The sequence below is a fragment of the Chamaea fasciata genome, unplaced genomic scaffold (genome assembly GCF_029207755.1).
Source record: "Chamaea fasciata isolate MVZ Bird 193981 ecotype frontalis unplaced genomic scaffold, bChaFas1.0.hap1 SCAF_2, whole genome shotgun sequence".
NCBI classification, from domain to species: domain Eukaryota; kingdom Metazoa; phylum Chordata; class Aves; order Passeriformes; family Sylviidae; genus Chamaea; species Chamaea fasciata.
Genome location: NW_027094087.1, coordinates 113,108,883 through 113,120,644, shown reverse-complemented (window position 1 = coordinate 113,120,644; position 11,762 = coordinate 113,108,883). Strand labels below are relative to the sequence as shown.

The 11,762-nt window shown below is 41.6% G+C and overlaps 1 protein-coding gene across 5 annotated transcripts in view; it reads right to left on the bottom strand.

Annotated features, from left to right (window-relative positions):
* DSCAM (DS cell adhesion molecule) overlaps window positions 1-11,762 on the bottom strand; it is a 384,919-nt gene that overhangs the window by 90,490 nt on the left and 282,667 nt on the right. For all 5 annotated transcript variants that reach the window (XM_066177133.1, XM_066177137.1, XM_066177136.1 and 2 more), the window contains 2 exons: window positions 8,700-8,867; window positions 5,102-5,172 (listed from right to left, as the gene is read on the bottom strand). In XM_066177133.1, the coding sequence (XP_066033230.1) occupies window positions 5,102-5,172; window positions 8,700-8,867 (239 nt within the window). The remainder of the gene's footprint in view (window positions 1-5,101; window positions 5,173-8,699; window positions 8,868-11,762) is intronic.

Sequence of the window (11,762 nt, the reverse complement as noted above, 5' to 3'; positions counted from 1 at the left end):
ATGATGTTTTGTTCTCTTTTCAGGTTAATCAATCCAAACTGAGTTGATAAGGGTATATTTGCATTCCAGGCCACCATTCACTACTAATTGTTTTTTGCCAGGAGTCCCCACCTTTCACTGAACCTTTAGGAAAGCATTTATTGATCTGTGCAAGGCAATCACAGGAGTTTATTCAGTCCCCTGCATTAGGAAAATTTTATGCTGTGCTTTGAAATATGCTTCTGTTCATTCAGTGTGTCGTGTAGAAAGATGATTAGATAATGAGTGCTGAAGGCAACAATGATTTGGAAAGCAGGGATTTGCATACTGAATAGCTGCAATATATCTGGCATTCAAGGGATATGGACAGGACAAAATGGTTGGCCATAATTATGTGCCACATTTCTCAGTCACAGTGCAAGATTCCCTGCTCCCGACTAGTGGAAATCATTTGTGTGCTCTGCAATATAAAATGTGATCTAGTGCAAAGCAGAGATTTTCAGCTCAGGAAAAAGCCTGCTACTGACAGCAATATCTATAAAAATTCTATTTAAATAGTACTGGACTAATTTCCATATATGATAATGCCTGAATTTCTCTCTATACGAGGCATTATTAGTATAAATATTTTAAGGCAGAGTTTGTAATTCAGGAGCAAAAATCTCTTTCCAATCCTCCAAACCTCATTCAAACTCCCCACAGACACCTACAAACTTATCTGTCCCACTGACCCACAAAAAAGGTGTTTGTGAGGCAGTTTATCAGCAATGGGCTGGACTGGCAGGGGCAGCAACTTCTGTTGCTTCTACATCCCATTAAATCACCTGAGGAGCAGATTCTCAAGAAAAACACTCATTTCTGCCACAGGACTTGCCTCTTTCAGGGAGTTTATAGTCCACTGCAGATAATAAAACCAGGGTGAGATGTGCCTTTCACCCACTACCATCAAAACCATTGATTTACAAAAGCCAGCCTCCTCTCAAATTTAAAATTTGTGTCACTATATGCAATTGATTGATTGAATAATCTCTTCAGACTTTTTTTTTCCTCTCTCTCTTGCCTGAGAAACAGACACAGAACTTGAAGGCATGATATAATTTCAGTTTCCATTGTATTACTTTGACCAGATGTAGCTGATCGAATTAGCAGATTCAGATCTTGAGATCCTTGTAAGTTACACAGAAGGGATAAGGATAGTGTTTTGGATATCTAGGAGTAGAATAGTTTCCTGCTTGAATATTTCTCTGGGTGTTTTGGTCAAAAATTCCAACTGCTACAGAAATATACAGGTCATTTTATTATCAGAGACTTTTGTAAGTGTGTTACCTGTTCTGGACAAGTCCATGGCTTTGTCATCTTTGAGTGTTTCCAGAAGAAGATATTTAAGCTGGTGTTGGAAATCAAGGTCATATTTTTGTTGTTGAGTTCAGATATATTCATAGAATCACAGAATGGTTTGGGTCAGAAGGGACTTTAAAGCCCATCCACTTCCAACTCCTGCCATGGGCAGGGACACTTTCCACTGTCCCAGGCTGCTCCAAACCCCAGTGTCCAACCTGGCCTTGGGCACTCACAGGGATCCAGGGGCAGCCACAGCAAATCTGGGCACCCTGTGCCAGGGCCTTCCCACCCTCCCAGGGAACAATTGCTGCCCAAGATCCCATCCAGCCCAGCCCTCTGGCACAGGGAAGCCATTCCCTGTGTCCTGTCCCTCCAGCCCATGGGAATTGTCTCTCTCCATGTTTCCTGCAGCTCCTTCAGGCCCTGCAAGGCCAGCCTGAGCTCAGCCCAAAGCTTCTCCTGTCCAGGCTGAACAATCCCAGCTGTGCCAGCCTTTCCTCCTAGCAGAGCTGCTCCATCCCTCTGCTCATCTTGACTGACGACAAATTGACTTCCAGATAGTTTGAGCAAAGCAGCCACAAAAGCCTCTTCACTGGGAATTTTACAATTATACTTTCTCACTTTAAGTTTGAATAAAATGATAAAATTTGAAATTTTCATGAACTTCTTCATAATTGTTTAAAGTCAAAGGATTTTTTTCTTTAAATAAAATATTAACATTTTATCTTTTTTTCCCCCACTTTGAAACATTATACAATATAAAACAAAATCCAAGTCACTTCAGGACAAAACATTGGAATGTTTTGCTTCACAACATTTACAATGTTACTTGTTACTATGACCTGAATACTTCATTTTGAGTTGACTTTTTGCATACATGACTCACTTGATAAACATTTCTTCTGGTGTATAGACATATTTTTGGTAGAAAATTGAGTGAAACAACTTACTGTTCTTCGGGAAAAAATATTGTAATCCTTGTCAGTAGCCATAGAACATTATGAAAAAGTAAGTTTTAGTCCATGACCTTACTGCTTTTCTCACAAAATTCAATATTTGTAAAACACAGTATCTGTTTGACTTTTGTAAAGTATGACATTCTATACCTTTTTGTGTGTGTGTGTGTAAATAGAAATAAAGAGGAAAAGGAACATTTCCCATGTCTAAATTTAATGGGTTCATTTACCTAACGTAAAGTACTACATGAAAAAAATGAGTATTTTCATGCTCTTTTCTAAATGAGAATTCCTGTTTAATTCCCATTATCTCTGCACCACCTTAAACTATCAAAATATGGAGAGTTTTATTTAACAGCTCAGTCTGAAACCCAGTGTCTTCTGTGGACACAGATCTTGGATTAAACAAATCACAGGCCAATACAACTTTGCTCAACTGGGATTTTCCAGGAGTGGGCTAAGACAAAACTTTAAATGAAGATTTACAGCTAGAGCAAGTTGCAGAAATGGGATTTAATAGAAGATGAAAGATAATCGATGTGTTATTCCATGCTCCTTTTGCTGTTATTGACACTGTATTTTAATAAAGTTTGCCAGCTTTAAATATAACCATGATTTTCAGCACAGTGCTGTTTCTTCAATGTCATCACAGCCTTTCATGGCAGTTCCACATGCCTCCAAGATAAATACTACCAAGGTCAGGTTCTTTTCTTGTTTTTTGGCTTCCATGACAATGTAGGATTGATCTCATGGGGTATTTCTTTATTCTTTATTACATTTTATTAGACACTCAATAAGTGCCTTCTGCACAGCATTGTAAGGACCTACCCAAAAATTAGGATTCAGCATGGAACCAAATGGATTACGTCCGTGGGACCATACTAAAGTTCCTTTTTGAGTAATGAACCATAACTGCTTTGACCTGGAGAAAACTGCAATAAATCAAGGGGATAAAGTGGCTCGCTCCTGGTTTGGGACTTCTAATAGGGAAGAGAAGATCTTTTAATCAGTTTACAAATTGTCATTCAGGAAATAACTCTTCCAAAAGGTAGGACTACACAAGCTCTAATCCTGCCCAGTGACTTCACCTTAAGTTCTTTCCAAATTGTGAAAATCCATCTCTCCCTTCAGCTCATGAAACCAGGCTAATGAAGCATGTATTCAATATACAACTAATTTCTGGGAATCTCTTGTTATATTAGATACAGAACTTTGCTTGACAAGAATTCTCAAATCAAATTCCAAACACGATCTTGAGAACACAACCCTAGCACCTTGTTTGATATCCTTCAATATCAGACAACACCCACAGCCCAGGACATGCTCAGTTGTACTTGAAATGTCCTTGAAGTACAAACTGAAATATATTTTAGGCAGTTATTGAAATGTAGGCGTGGGAATTCTGTTTGCCCTGTAGCTGCCTGTTCACATCTGCATCTATAAAATTTAATGGCAAAACTTCACAAACAGCAGCTATAAACTCCAGCAATGAGCCAGTGGTGCCCATGTTCTCTTGCTGCTTTTAAAAGCATTCCCCAAAGTGAACTTTCTGAAAAAGATAACAAAGCTTTTCAATAAGCCTACCCATAAATCTATAAAAACAAGCTCAGGCATAGAAGCTTGAAGATTAGAGTTGACTTGATGAGATAGTCACAGTTCTTAAGTGGTTTAAAAAAGAAAAAACTTATTAAGAATTTATTTCAGTTGTTGAGAATCACTGTAAACTCTTGCATGGCTTCAAAAACAACTTCCTTTGCTCTACTGACTGTGTGTTGGATTTAAATCCATGTCTTCTCTAAGTACATTGTTGTGTTTCACTCCAGGTAAATCTGTGACCACACAGCTTTTGGTTTTGGAAACTATTTGATGAAAAGAAACACTGAAATAAATTTAAGATCTGGACAAGATCCAAGAATCAACACTGCATTTTTTGTGACCTGTGCAGAAGAGGTTCTGAACCTGCCTTTGAAGAAACTGGCTTGAACTTACACTATATTCATTATTATGCAATAAATAACCAATCACCCATAGTTATTTGGTTAATAAGCAGAACCTCACTGCTTCTGACTTTCTGAATAATCCATATAATAAGACAAAAGCCACATCACTCACATTTCCAGGAGTAACATCAGTATAGAAATTAATCATTATTATTATGCCACTATACCACTTCAGCCCTTAATTATTACATATTTCAGAATTGTAAATATATAGAATTATCAACACAAAATACAAGCAGTATATATCACAAAAACATTTAACACATGGTTTAAGTACCTCTGGTGTCACACCAAAGCATTTAAAACTTTCTATCATTGTCAAAATGCTGGGAAAAACTTGGAAAAATTGAGTCACATGACATGCCAGATTTTTAAATTATACCAGCTGATTATATTTTTATATTATTTACTCTTCATCAGTTCTCATGGACTGAGACACTCATACTGCTCTCTCTGTGCAGCAAAAATCTGTCCCAAAGTCTATTGCAATGGGAAAAAAATTCCACAAGTTCCAATGGTTTCTGAGGAAGTTTTGCCCAGAACCACGGTGAAATTTTGTGTGTGTTCATTTCCTAAACATGTGGCCTCATCTCTGAAATCAGAAAAAAGAAGGAAATGCATGCAGCTACTACTTTTACTCTCCAATGGAAGGCTTCCTTTGCATGATGCTCCCTTCAATGGCAAATATTTTAAGATTTGTTGGCAAAGGGCACCTGCAATGTCTCTCCAAAATAAAATAACCAAGGCACAGTTGTTATAATACTCCCCTAAAAGCATCCAAATACTGACAGAGCCTATCTTGTCCATGGATGTGTGAGTATTTACCTTCCAGGTGACTCTGATGCTCTGTGAAGATATAGGCTCAAGCTGCACATCCTGAGGTGGACCATCAGGGGCTGGAAAGAGAAAGAAAATGCATCAAAACTGGCCCTCACAGCCCAAGGAAGTCAGCATTTCACACAAAATGTCACCACTTTTACACCCCAGCATCACAGAGGTTGGAGTCAGTGTCACATGGAAAACTTCACCAAACAAAAGCAGGGCCAGGAAGTCTTCTGCATCAGGTGTCATCTCTGGCCAACAGCAAAATACAACATGTGACAAAACATACCAAGATGGTAAATAAAGTGGTTTTCTTGGCTAGAGGTACTCTCACAGTATCATTTCTGCATATCTGGAGATGGGAAAGTGGAATTCTCAGCAGTCACAACCCTGTGGGTGACAGAAAAGTAGAGTAGCAGAACCCATTTAAAGCGGGTCAGCCAGGAGTTCCTAATCCAGCTTTCAACCTGCTGCAAATTTGCCAGTGGGATCCCCTTTGCTCACTGGAAACTGAGCACATTCAGTCCAACATCAGATATTTTACACAAAATCTTGCACATTTTACACTCTTCCTCCCCCTGCCCATTAAGAGTTGCAACCTGGAATTCAGACAAAAAAAAGCCTCAGGTAGATGGAAAAACCTTCTTTCAACTCCTGCCTGAGCCAGGGAAAGTTTCATGGACCATCCACACAGTACCAAAGGTGTGCAGGAGGCTTTAAATGTGAATGAAAAAAGGAGGCACCTCCTTGTCAGCTGGGCAGCTACAAAGCAGATCAGGATCAGCTGGGATTGAACAGAGAGATGTGCAGCAAATTGCTTGCTCAGCGAGATAAATCAGTGCAAAGGAAAGATCTGAGGAGAGGGATGGAGCCATCTCGAGCTGCTGCAGAGGGTTCCCTTGATGCAGAATACGGCCTCAGTAAAAGGTATTAAATGAAGTTTAATAGCAGGACAAAGGAAGGGAAGCAATAAAAAGGGTGAGAATGGGCTGTTAGAGGTGGAGCAGCAATAAATGACAGCTGTGGTGAAAGGAACCAGAACATTGTGCTTTAACTGATGAAAGCAAAGACACAGAATACAGCCTATAATATGTTTAAGTTATTAAATATGCCCTATTCTCTGCCATTCCTTCATATGGGAAATTTCCAAAGCTTGAAAGAACTTTATTACCATTCTCCTTGCATTAATACAAAGGAAGGAGAAGAGGAAAACGTCCACTGGCAAAAATGAAATCTCCATGAATTTTTTGAAGCATGACCTTGATTCTGTCCCCCTGTTGACAAAAATGAATGCCACTTCTCTGGGGTACATTATAACGCAGTGGAATTTGAGCGAAGCATTTGATCCTAAAAATGGGGTTTAAAACATGCCCCTAAAAATCCTGATTTTCCCTCAAAACACCCCAAATTTTTTTTTCACAGACCTGAATAGTTAAGTGCTTCCAGCACACCATAGGGAAATGTTAAATAAGAAGTCATTTGTTTCAAATACGTAATGTCATACAGAGTTTGTAGCAAGGACATAAAGAAAACACAGATAGCCCCATTTCCTCTATTGATTTCAGTATTAGGCAATGGCCATAATGCTTCTTTTTTTCTGACAGGCATTAGTGCTAGTGTGTACTGGCATCTATTTTCCAACACATGAGCTAATTGGGGTTGTATGGAAAGAAAGATATGGTCTGCAAGCTTTGAAATCATCCCATCCTTAGCCATCCTTTTGCCAGAGAGACCTTTTACAGGTTTCTTTTTAATAGAGATATTTCTCTGCAATATGTGATACAGAATCTGCGCCCCCTTTCCATGTTGCTTGGTTTTTATCTTGTATTTCTTGGACCTTTATTTTGCTCCCTGCTCATTACCTTCTCTCTCATCCCCTGCACCCATGCTGTTCTCCATTGCCTGCTGTAAAAGCAGAGAACAGAAGTAAACAGTGATCAAAAAAATGATGTTCCTACACTTTGTGCATCCCCTGAAATAAAAACCCAGGAGAAAAACATCACAAACTCTGCCTAAGCCTGACCTCCTCTGACCTAGTCCTTCCCTAGGTAGATCAGTGACTTTTGAATACAGTTCCACACTGCTGGTCTTTTTCTACCAACAAACAGCTCCTCAAAAGACAGCGACAAAAGGATCATTTATTCTGAAACCTGGTTACGAAGAACTGAATAAAATGTGATGTTAAGGTTCCACCCTGCTCATGGGGAAGCTGGTTTTTTTGTTCCAAGGGCAGCTGCTGATCCTGACAGCTTAATTACCAGTCAGGAAAAACTTGGCAAGTAAAAAACATTCCAAGCATGGGTGAAAAAGGGAGCGTGAGAGAGCTGATACAAGACTCAGCCCTCTATTTTGCACAAGGAAGGATGGGCATTTTGGGGTTATGGAAGACTCTGGCTGGAAAAAATGGATAGTCTGTTTTCTCTAATGATTTCATGTTTTTTTTGCACAAAGGAAGAGAACATTTCTGATAAAAAAATAAGTATTTTTCAAACAAACTATCCACTGTTAAATCTGTTCACTGCATGTTTTCCTTCTGCTGGAATGATAAAAGAAACTTATGTTGTCTCCAGCTTATTCTGCTTTCCACTGCGAGCCCTTGTGTCCTGCTCCTACTCAGAAAATCCTTCAGAACCAAAACCATGTTGTCCTGACAAGGACTGTGTTTCCATTGTAGGAAATTCCCAGAGAAATTAGGTGGGAATTACACAGTTGTGTTCATAGGAGCTGAACTAAAAATCAATCTCTTGGTGTTCAGATCCAAGACCAACAAGAATCTTGAAAGAGAAAGGGAATTTTCACTGCCAGGACTATATCACCATGTTGTTGTCTCCAAACCCCCAAAGAAGGAAGCAGTGCTGACTTAGCATAAGGAAAAGGAAGGCAGAAATTCCATGTACACAAGAGTGACTCCAGCCACCAGAGGGAAAACACCCACACTGTACTCCTGGTGCTGATGCAGGACAATAAAAGGTTAAAGGTAAAAATAAAGGTCAGACTCGATGATCTTGGAGGTCTTTTCCATCTTAAATGATTCTGTGATTCTGTAACACAACAGAACAAAGATGAGGGTGATGACATTAACAAGTGACAGCCATGAGACTAAAACAGAGGCCAGAAAAATAAATGGTGGGTGGGTTGAGTGAGGGAATATTCAAATGAAGGTTGCATTGAGTGAGGGAATATTCAAATGAAGAGTTGATTCATGTGAATCAACATTCGCAAAAGGGAGAAATTTAAATTAGTTACTGACATTAATACCTAAACAAGTAAGGAAAGCCACAATACCCCACAGGGGAGGCACCACCACTAAAACCAGGATGTTGCTGATTGAGTTGCCTCACTGTAGATAACAGGTGTGTTATTCCCAACATCATAAGCTGAAAATTTGGAGCACAATGTCTTCTTTGACCACTAGATGCCACTGAACAGCTTTAATTACAGCCCTGCACAATGAAGTTGCAAAAGTCACAATCTTCTATGGGAGTAACTTAGTATTCCTTTTGACACAGCTGCAGCCACATAAACAGCATTTCATGCAAAGATTCCTGACATCAAAGAGAGATAATTCCCACAGAATTTAGAGGTTGCAAAGCAGGGATACCTGCTTCATCAGTGGTGATGGTGAGCTCGTTGCTGGCCTCGCTCTTGCCGATGCGGTTCTTGGCGTACATGCGGATGTTGTAGGTGGAGGACGGGTGCAGGTCGATGATGGTGGCTTGGTTTAGCTGAGGGGAAACATCTCTGGTTCTCTGGACAGAATCCCAAGAGTCTGTTTAATAAGAAATATCAGTAGAAACAGACAAATAAATGGTGGTGTTAATGCGGGTTATAAAAGCACGAAGTTAAACTGTTTCATGCCATCGCTGTGTTAATCCAGAAAAAAACATTTTGGTCCAAGCAAACCCGGTGATCCTTCCCCTTCCTTGAGAGCACTTCTGACTGCTTCAAGAGTGCTGCTGAGAACAACGGGATCTTAGCTCTGGGGACATCAGCAAATCCACAGAAATAGCTACTCTTTGAGGAAGTGGTGAGATCAGAAAAGATTCCCTGGTTTCGTGAGTGTGATTTTTTACCATTGGGACACGGGAACAACTGCACAAAAATTGGAAATTGCTGCCCCAAAGGGATCCTCACTCAGTGAGAAAGTTGATTGTGCTCTAAACAAAGGTAGGGAAGGGAGTTAATAAACAGAAATGGCCCAGGGGAGTCCTCACTGCTCTCCACAGCTCCCTGACAGGAGGGTGCAGCCAGGTGGGGACTGGCCTGTTTTCCTGGGCAACAAGCGACAGGATGAGAGGACACAGCCTCAGCCTGTGCCAGGGGAAGGTCAGGTTGCATATCAGCAGGAATTTCTTCATTGAAAGGGTGGTTAAACATTGGAAGGGGCTGCCTGAGGAGGTGGTGGAGTGCCCATCCCTGGAGGTGTCCAAGGAAGGCCTGGAGGTGGCACTCAGTGCTCTGCGCTGGGGACAAGGTGGGCATCCAGCACAGCTGGGACTCCATGGGCTGGGAGGCCTTTTCCAACCTCAGGGATTCTGTAATTCTGTGAAAGTTATCCCAGAAGGAAAAATTAATCCAAGAGAAAGCCCCTGCCCTGGAGCAGCCCTGAGGCTGCGAGTGACAACACTGGACTCCAGCCACAGCTGTTCAGCACTGAGCCCTGCAGGGCTGTCCTGCAGCACCAGTGCAGCCCCAGTGCTGCAGTGCAGCCCCAGTGCTGTGTGTGCACTGATCTGGGGGCTTTGGCTGCACCTGGGGAACCCCTCCTGCCTTGCACAAGGCTGCTCAAGGCAGACAGGGCTGTTGAGAAACACAGCCAGCCTGGCTCCAGGGACAGAACTCTGAGAGGCTTTTCAGAAATAACTCTTCCGTGTGAGGGAAGGGAGGCTCTGGCACAGGTTGCCCTGAGAAGATGTAGCAGCCCCATCCCAGGAAGTGTCCCAGGCCTGGTTGGACACTGGGGCTTGGGGCCACCTGGCATAGTGGAAGGTGTCCCTGCCAATGTGCCATGATCTGATGAGGGATAGATGCCCCTGCCCTGATTAAGAGGCAAATGAGACCATGGGATGACAACAGAGGAATTTTATTGAACAACATGGATTTGATTGCACAAGAAGTGTGAGGTAGGTAGGTAGGTAGGTAGGTAGGTAGGTAGAAAGAGAAAGGAAACACCTGTCAGAGAAAGGGAGACAGAGCAGGAGACAATCAGCTGGAACTACATGAGATTTAAGGTTCCTGCTAACCCAAATCATTCTGTCGGGGTAGAAGTTGTACAGACTCCAGAAGTGACTCCACAGATGCTTTCTGCTGAGCAGGCCCTGGGTAAGAACAGGGCAATAGAGTGTACAAGGCTTTAGCCACAGGGTCACCTGCAAGTTCCTTCTGGTGGATGTTTTGAGGGCAGAATAGAAGTGAAAATGGTGAGAAGAGCCTTTGCAGCACCTTGACAGCCACAGCAAGCCTGGGAAGGAGCAGCCCTTGCTTCTGGCCCACGCCAAACTGGTGCTGCCTTTCTAACCCAGCCTGGCTCCCTGGCCATGGGCAGCATCAGAGCGGGGCTGTGCTGGGTCTCCTGTCCCGGCTGCACAGCCCTGCTGCAAAAGCCTTCCCAGCAGAGTTCTCTTTCCGCCTGCCTCAACGTGAGCCTGGAGTTTGCCGAGAGAGAGAGCAGTGGCAGCCCTGCCCTGCCGGCCCAGCCGGGAACTCTCCCGCTGCTGCTATGGGCTGAGTGCTCACTGCTCCCAGGGCACTCAATGGCACGGAGGGTGAAAAGACTTCAGTACCTCTGAGAGACAGGAAATGAAGTCTGGAGACTCTTTTCTTGTGTTTCAAACTTTGTTAGGAAATACACAAATTGTTCAGTAACTGTAACAGTTCTATCTTTCTTTGGTTATTTTCTGGGAAATTACAATGTATCATAAGTAAAACATATTGTATATTCATGTTTTTATATCAAAGACTGTAATACACAATATATAATAAAATAAATTTGATGGTTTTACCTATTCATTAAATTTTATCTTCTTTTTTGTATTCTTAAATTATTCATTTTCTTCTTCTCCTTGTTCTAACTACCCTTCTTCTTTGTTATTCTAACAACTCTTCTTCTCTGTTCTATGTGTTTCTAAATTCCTATTCGTATTCCTATTACTTTTCTTCTATGTATTTTTAAATTCTTATGTTGGTTACTCTTCTTCTTTTTTTAAATTCTTATTACTATTTTTCTTGTATGTATTTTTAAATTATTCTTCTTTGTCTCCTCCATCTTCTTAGTCTTCACCTTCATTGTTGTGATCATCTTCTTCGTTGTCTTTGTCTTCATCATCTTTGTCTTCTTCTTCATCACCTTCACCTTCATTTGCTTTGTTGTCGTCATCTTCTTCTTTGTCTTCTTGTTGATCATCTTCTTTGTCTTTGTCTTCTTCTACACTGTCTTTGTCTTCATTGTCTTTGACTTCATCTTTTTGTCTTCCTAGTTGTTGTCTTGGAGGGGTTTATGATGAGAGTCTGTTCCAGGAGCTTCTGCTTTATGCCCAAGAAGTGACTGCTGTTCCTTCCAGGCCTGGAGCTGGGTGTGTGCAGGGCCAGGGAAGGAGGCAGCTTTGGGCTCTATATGGGCGACATTTTCCAAGCCTCACTGCCCAGGTGTTCCGTGGTGCTGTGC